Source organism: Mixophyes fleayi, chromosome 2, assembly GCF_038048845.1.
Source record: "Mixophyes fleayi isolate aMixFle1 chromosome 2, aMixFle1.hap1, whole genome shotgun sequence".
In the NCBI taxonomy this organism is placed as follows: Eukaryota; Metazoa; Chordata; class Amphibia; order Anura; family Limnodynastidae; genus Mixophyes; species Mixophyes fleayi.
The window spans coordinates 65,490,377-65,498,979 of NC_134403.1; the positions used below are offsets into that span (position 1 = coordinate 65,490,377).

At 36.4% G+C, this 8,603-nt stretch overlaps 1 protein-coding gene across 1 annotated transcript; it reads right to left on the bottom strand.

The window, feature by feature from the left end:
- Positions 1-1,758: 1,758 nt before the first annotated feature.
- On the bottom strand, positions 1,759-7,097 carry LOC142141054 (keratin, type II cytoskeletal 6A-like). The gene is made up of 9 exons (XM_075199140.1): positions 6,496-7,097; positions 6,195-6,409; positions 5,665-5,725; positions 5,459-5,554; positions 4,885-5,049; positions 4,409-4,534; positions 3,857-4,077; positions 2,583-2,617; positions 1,759-2,492 (listed from the first exon to the last, which is right to left on the bottom strand). Exons 1-9 carry the CDS (start codon positions 7,033-7,035, stop codon positions 2,218-2,220), a joined length of 1,734 nt encoding a protein of 577 aa, XP_075055241.1. The 5' UTR covers positions 7,036-7,097; the 3' UTR covers positions 1,759-2,217.
- Positions 7,098-8,603: the final 1,506 nt, after the last annotated feature.

Below are 8,603 nucleotides of genomic sequence, written 5' to 3' on the forward strand. Positions count from 1 at the left end.
ATTATTGAAGACAACTCCTAAACCTGATATTGAGAATTTGGATTTTTCCCCATGGACAGCAGAATTAATGGTGGATGAGGTTAAAGAGGCTATTGACAAATTGCGTCAAAATAAGGCACCGGGACCAAACGGTATAACAGGCGAGTTTTATAAAAACTTTAAAGACCCCCTTGCTTCAAATCTGGTGGATGTGCTTAAAAGTTTCTTTGAAAAGTGCTGGATACCTCAGTCCATGCGAGTGTCCTTGTTTTTTCTGTTGTCCAAAGAGCCTGGTGACATCAAAAATTGGAGGCCGATAACCGTCTGAATGTCGATACGGAGATTGTACCAAAAATCTTGTCTTCTAGATTAGCGTGACTGTATACTATTATATATACTGAATATATGTATATATATTTTATTTTTTTTTACAGGGATTGATGCTCTAATACTACACAGTTAATGAGTTTGAAAAACGTCCATCATGTTCAAATTATTTTGGATCTCCTGAAATCCCTTTCTTATATTTGAAATTGATCCAGATCAAGCAACCGCTAATCTATTTCAAGCAGGTAAAATCCCTCCTGACCCAATAGTGCAGTCCTATTTCTCCCAGGATCACCTACTCCCCTTCATTTTGACCCTGGATTCCCTTTTCGGCTACAAATGTGTCTAACTCTTTCTTAAATATCAACTGAATCTGACATCACAACCTTCCCTGGCAGGGAATTCCATATCTCGACTGTCCTTACTGTAAAGAACCCCTTCCTTTGCTGATTGTGAAACTTCCTCTTCTTTAACCTTAGGGGGTGACCGCATGTCCTATGTAAAGTCCTTGGTGTAAAAAGCTACCATGATAGTTCTCTGTATTGACACTTAGGGCTAGATTTACTAAACTGTGGGTTTGGAAAAGGGGAGATGTTGCCTATAGCAACCAATCAGATTATAGTTTTCATTTGTTTAGTGCATTCTACAAAATGACAGTTACAATCTGAATGGTTGCTATAGGCAACAGCTCCAATTTTTCAAACCCGCAGTTTAGTAAATATACCCCTTAATATATTTGTACATAGTATATCATAGCATATCATATTCCCTCTTAGATGCCTATTTTATAAAGTAAACATGCCTAAACTAGCTAACCTTTTCTCATAACTTAATGACTTTCTATCAATTTTGTTGCCATTCTCTGAACCCTTTCTAGTTTCAATATGTCTTTTTTATAGAGTGGTGCCCAAAACTGTACTCCATATTCAAGATGAGAGGAGTAAATGTATCAAATAGCGATTTTAGCAAATCGCCTATAACCAGTGACTTTGCATGGTAAATTTAAAGCAACAATGGCTTTAAAGGCAAAACTTGCCTTTAAAGCTATTGTCGCTTTAATTTGTATTTTTAATTGGAGACAAACATTTGACTAATTTTTACTGAAGGTTGGTAACCATTGATTCGATACTCATGTAATACTAGCATTATTTGTTTTTTAAGTATTATATGTTTCATTTCTGCCATTGTACTTGTATTTCATTGCATTAAACTCAAGGAGAAAGTGTCACTGTCCAATCACTGCTTAGGTCTACTTTAACATATGAGAGCATCCATAGGTCAATGTAGTAGCTTTAAAGCCTACTATTTATGATTATAGTCACACTATGAAACCATAATACCTAAATAAAGCCCACACTATTTCACACAAGATGTATCATCTTCCAAAATGATTTGTTTTGCAAGTATATTTAGTTGCTTGAATGAACAGCAGAAGAAATCAGCAACAACCTCTTAAGAATGATTGCAGTTTATTGCAGAGTATATAACATAAGACATTTTAGGAGTATTAAAATTAAGCGACAGCTAAATTGCACATTATGCACAAGAAATGTGTCTGACAAGTTCTCAAGTAAGAAATTAATGTATTTTACTGGTTTTGTGTCCAACGTTTTAAGAATAATGGGTCAGTAAACTTTATGGGCAAAGAATTTTTGGAACTCTATTTTACACTGTATGTGTATGGAATAGATCAAGTGAGACTAATGAAACAGGAATTAGTAGACTATGTATCTTTTGTGATAAGACAAGAAATACATCCAGAAATAAATGAAGCCTCCTGCTTAACCTCAACACTGTATTATTTGAAAAAAAGGAGCACATAGGTTTCATTTTATTGACCACATTGGTAGATGTTTAATGTGAAAATAGGAGGCGGTGGAAATATCCTCCACATGACAATGAGGTAACATTTTAAAACCTCCGGGAACTTGTGGAAGTTTTTGATAAAATTTTTACACTTGAGCTGCTACCACTTCCGGAGCTGAAGCCTGCCAGTTTTCCACTGTGTGCACTGAAACTTCCTCCACCGATGCCTCCACCGTGGCCTCCACCCATGCCTCCGCCCATGCCTCCACCCATGCCATATCCGCTTCCGGCACCAGAACCTGCAGAGTAACCACCTCCACCTCCAGCTCCATAACCATAACCAGATCCACCGCTGGAGCCATAGGTTGAACTTACGACAGCTATTAAAAAGAATATGGTTAGAGATCATGGATAATAACGTACACAATATATAAAACATTCTTACAGTTGAATAAACAAAATTGACTTACAGATATTGACAGGTATGACACCTTCTCCTGCCAACCTGTAGTAAAGGAGAAAAAGAATAAGCAAATAAATATTCAAAGTTCTTGATTTTAAAAACTTCTTTCTTTCTCTCTCTCTCCCCCTCTCTCTATCTCTCACTCTCCCCCTCTCTCTCTCCCCCTCTCTCTCTCTCTCTCTTTATATATATATATAAATATATATATATATTTATATATATATATATATATATATATTTATATATATATATATATATATATATATATATATATGTATTGTCAATTAGTAAAATAATTAGCTGCAATGAACAGTAACGGCCCCTTGTTGTAAGTAAAGGGAACCGAAACGATCATTGGGCAGGAAATGTTTTGTAACGTACCTTTTCTTTGATTTCTTTTGAACTGTTTTATATGTTTGTTTGAAACTGTTTTATATTTCTGTATACTGGCTTGCTGGTGCTGGTCTGTTCATTTTATCTGTTATTTAATTATTACAATTGCAGTATATATATATATATATATATATATATATATATATATATATATATATTTATATATTTATATATATATAAACTGCAATTGTAATAATTAAATGACAGACATATATATATATATATATATATATATATATATATATATATATATACATATATATATATATATATATATATATATATATATATACTATTAGTCAAATAATTAACTGCAATTAACCATTTTGTACCAGTGTTCCCCAGGATTCCACCATTGTCCAGATGATACAGCTCATCTGCTGAGTCCTTTCGAAAGTGACATCTTTATTAAAACTAAGCTTCTGCTGTGGACCTGCCTTATATATATTTTCTGAGGTTAGAATCATTGCCAGAACCACTGAAGCTGATATGCTGACCTGCTGTATGTACCTAGACCATTATCTTGTTTCCTGAATTCTGTCTAGTCGCTAGCGTACTACCTGGTCCTTAGAGTTGTATCTTTTGGTATTGATTTTGGTTTATGTTCCTGACCATTGTGGTAATTCTGCCCAACTCAGGGAAAGGGGGCGTGACTTGAGGGCGGGAGGGGGCTGGGCGTGGCCAATCACATCATTTTCAAATGGCGTGATTCACAGAGAATCGTGTCAAATGACGAGATTCTCAGTGAATTCCGGGATGCAGGAGAAATGCCAGCTCTCGCGGGAGCCCTAGAGACTGACCCGAATTTCGGGAGTCTCCCGGACTTTCCGGGAGAGTTGGCAAGTATGGTTTAATGGTAGTTCTGGCTATGGATTTGATGGCAGTTACCTGCTCTCTTCTCCTTCCAGCAGTTTTCTGTAAGTGGCAATTTCAATATCCAGAGCCAGTTTAACATTCATCAGGTCCTGGTAATCACGCATTTGACGAGCCATGTCCTGCTTGGCCTTCTGCAGAGCATCCTCTAGCTCTGCCAGCTTTTGTTTGGCATCCTTTACTGCAAGCTCACCACGTTCCTCAGCCTCAGCAATTGCGGCTTGCAGCTTGGCACACTGTTTTAATAATGAAATAGATACGCAATATATATTTTATTTCAGAACATACATAAGCACAATATTACATGAGTACATGAGACATGACGCTTATGCCAAAAACACTAAGCTCCTTTCATCCTTTTAAGGTTTTTGTTCAAATTAATTTGAAAGGTTCTAGGCAACAAAGATGCCTATTCAATTTTATAGGCACTCAGTTAAGTTCCTTAATAAATACTTCCTGGCAGGCATTAAAATCTAAGACAATGTGACACTGTAATTATCGCTCTGCTTCAGGGAAAAGTATTCATTCCTGACACTTATGTTTAATCCCTAAAGCTATTCCACCAACCTGTTTTTTCACGTTGTCAATTTCAGAGCGGAGTCTGTTAATCATACGGTTTAGCTCTGAGATTTCAACCTTTGTGCTCTTCAGATCATCCCCATGTCTTCCAGCAGAGACCTGGAGTTCCTCGTACTGCAAATAAAATGAATTGGAGTATTCATATTATGATACAGGATTTGTTTCATGACATATAAACTACAAATAAGTAAGGATTTTTCTGGTTTCAAGTATGTCTGTGACTTGACTGCTATTGTAGAACTATAGTTCCCAGCATGGTCTGCTGGCAGGAACTAGGGTCTGGATTCCATATCCCTGATAGGCATACATATTGTATGTACTATGGAATATGAAATGTACTGTATGAAAAATGAATGGGATACTTTGAGTGACAGATAATGCCAAATCTAAAGTGGTATAGTCAAAGTTTTCTATTGCAGTAATATAAATAATGTAAGCCATATAATGTCATACTAAGAACTCACTTTGGTTTGATACCAGGACTCAGCTTCTTGGCGGCTTTTGTTGGCGATTTCCTCATACTGAGCTTTGACTTCAGCAATGATGCCATCAAGGTCCAAAGCTCTGTTATTGTCCATTGTCAAAACAACTTGAGTGTCTGAGATCTGTGTCTGCATCTGGTTGAGTTCCTAGAAATGAGAAAACATCATTATTTCATGTACATCAGATATATCTGTTATCTCTGTGATTATAAAGACTTAGTAGAAAAGACAGAAAAAAATAACACTGAACAAAAACAAGTAATAATGCTAAGTCATTTTTTTTAAACTGAACACATTAAGTCCTGCTTTACACCATCATTTGTTTTATAACTGTCTTTTCAGTCTAGTTGTTAATTAAGTTCCGGATTGCTCAACATTTTGATATTGGCCAATCAGACATATTCTGTATTTCCCTTTTTTTATGTTGTTCTCCTGTTTTATTCAGAATCACAAAAAACAATTATAACAGTTAACTTTGTCTACTCTGATTAGAATATTGTATATGTTATAGAAGGATATGTAGCTCATTGCATAGTCTGTAGTAGACTATAATTACCGCTTCATACAGCATCCTCAGGAAGTTGATCTCTTCTTGCAGACTATCCACTTTGCTTTCCAGCTCAACTTTGTTCATGTAAGCAGCATCCACATCCTAATGCAACAAATATTTAGATCATTACATGTTACACAAAACACTTGGCTTTACAAGGCACACAGTGCTGTTTATATGCAATGTGACAGGGAAATTGCTTATATCATTACCTTTTTGAGCACCACAAACTCATTCTCTGCAGAGGTGCGTTTGTTAATTTCTTCTTCATATCTATGTAAAGTGGAAAAATCATGAAGATGATAAGGACAGTTATAAGCTAGATGTATACATAATGTACAGTTGTATTCACCACTAACAACATGCATTGATTACTTCTACTGATGTTTATTTTACACTTCAGAGCCACATAAAGTGACTTGGATTACAATAAGTTCAAGATTTACTTAAAACACATACTAAACACTAATTATCCAAATCAATATAATACACATGGTGCAAGACCAAAGCTCTCCAGCTACAATCCTAAAGCAATACTATTAGTTTATCACTTGATGTCCATCTAGCTGCAAGATAAGCAAAGTAATTCAGCAATAAATCAGATTCCACATTATTAGTAGGAACAAGCCAGAAAGAAATGTCATTTCAAATTCTGGTAATATGTTTAGTTCTGCATCTAGGCTTTGGGAAAGCTGTATTTTAGGTTGTATTAAACATGCTTACAAGTCACATCTTCACTTACTTGGTCTTGTAATCCTCTACAGCATCCTGCATTTGTCTTAATTCTGAATCCAAACGGGACTTGTCACTTGATATGCCATCTAGCTGCCTTCGTAGTGAATTAATGTAGGCTTCAAAGAGAGGATCAATGTTATTTTTAACTGTTTTGACTCCCTGATCTTGCAAGAGGCTCCATTTGGTTTCCAGTACTTTGTTCTGTTGCTCTAAGAAACGCACCTACATGGCAATAGTAATCAATTATTAATAAGCATTCATAATGTTAGGACTGGGCAGATTATCTATAAAATGTGAATGAAACTTACTTTATCAATGAAGGATGCAAACTTGTTGTTGAGAGTTTTAATCTGTTCTCTCTCTTCTGTCCGTACCTTCTGGATATTTGGGTCAATTGACAGATTGAGAGGGGCTAAAAGGCTCTGATTAATGGTAACTTCTTGGATTCCTCCAGGTGGGCACACTGGAAATCCAGGTCCACCTCCGTATCCTTGACCACCACCAAATCCTTGACCACCACCAAATCCTTGACCACCACCAAATCCTTGGCCAACACCAAATCCATGACCAGCACCAAAGCCAGAACTCACATTAAAACCTGCTCCACTACCAGCTCCAAACCCAGAGCCATATCCATAACGGGACTGGGGAGTTAGAGAAATTCTTGTGTTTCCTCCTACATTATGGAGACTTCTGCTGCCAAAGCCACCAGAGCTAACCCGGGAAGCCCCTCCACTGCTAGAACGATTGATAGAGAGGGAGCTGAAGCTGTTTCGGTTTGCCCCTGATGGAACAGCAGAAGCAGCACTAAAGTTTTTTCTGATAGTTGTCTGGCGAGACCCCAACATGGTCTTGTTTGAATTGTGATGCTGAGGATGAGCAGAGAAGAAGGCAGAGTGAACGGCTCATGAAGATCACCTTTTTATCTGTCTCACTATATGGGTTTGGTCCACCAAGTGTATGTATCATATTACCACAATGGGTTTGGCATGCCCTGCAGCAGTTTAAACTCTGAGCTCATCTGATTAACACATACCTCTATTATCTGTTGTGCAAAGTAATGTGCAATAGCTTGTATTCTGTGTGAAACTCTTTACCTGGTCCAGACTCTTGACTGTTACAAGTCAGCAGATTCTTTGTCTTCAAGCTCTAACTCACCCATCTCTTGTTTTATACATGAAAATAACTGGAATTGCTAAATTGCTAAAGGAAAATGACAATGATAGATAGATAGATAGATAGATAGATAGATAGATAGATAGATAGATAGATAGATAGATAGATAGATAGATGTTTATTAGAAAATATTATAGATTATATTTAAATAAAAAAATTAAGTCTGCATAGAAAAATGTACACAGTGAACCTTATCACAATACTCATCCCCCACCCAGGGAGAGGCTTATGTACTCATCATTTGTCAGTTCCAACTCTGCTGTATATGCATGTATAAGATTGCAGTTACTGTAATGACTAAATGTAATAACGTCATCTCCCTTAAATGTGGTTAGCAAGGTATTTTCTTTACAAGTACATAAGGAATGTTACTGGGTTAGTGGCATATCTGTGCAGGGCATTACTTTGTCATGTGGAGCAGGCACTGGACAAAAGATCCTCTGTTCTTTGCTCCCAAAGAGAGACTAGTGGGAGATTGGCAAAACTTTAAAAATAAACAATGATCTAATAAAGACACATTCACATGTATTACACATTAGTGCACGGTTTGATAGAAACATGCTTAGGGCTAGATTTACTAAACGGCGGGTTTGAAAAAGTGGAGATGTTGCCTATAGCAACCAATCAGATTCTAGCTTTCATTTTGTAGACTGCACTAAATTAATGATAGCTAGAATCTGATTGGTTGCTATAGGCAACATCTCCACTTTTTCAAACCCGCCGTTTAGTAAATATACCTCTTAGGCTTTAATAATTGTAATATGAAAACATTATATTTAGTGGAGAATGTATGTTGGCTTGAAAAATCATTTATTTAATTAATAAAATTGAATTTCATAGTTAAAGTTGACCTGTTTTGTGTGCTAAAACAATTGTGTAAACATTTAATAGAACTAGTGACATCACTAAGGCACTAGTGCCTCATACCTCAGTGACCTCACTAGTTACTAGTAAAATTACAAGATACATTCCTATGAATATTGGTAACATGGCTGCCTCCTTCACGTAAGCCATTGATGTTTGTTTCTTTGATTTTATCATCAACAGTGCTTATTTGATTATGAAATGCTAAAAGGCTGACACAACTTAAAAAAAATTGAGATGTGTCGGTCCATAATCTAAAATGACTATAATATGTTAATTTTGGCAGATTGGGTCCTAATAACAATAACATGGCCGCAGGAGAAGCTCTCCCAAGTGTCCGGGTTTTGCCAGGACATTTACCACTGAACATTTTAGT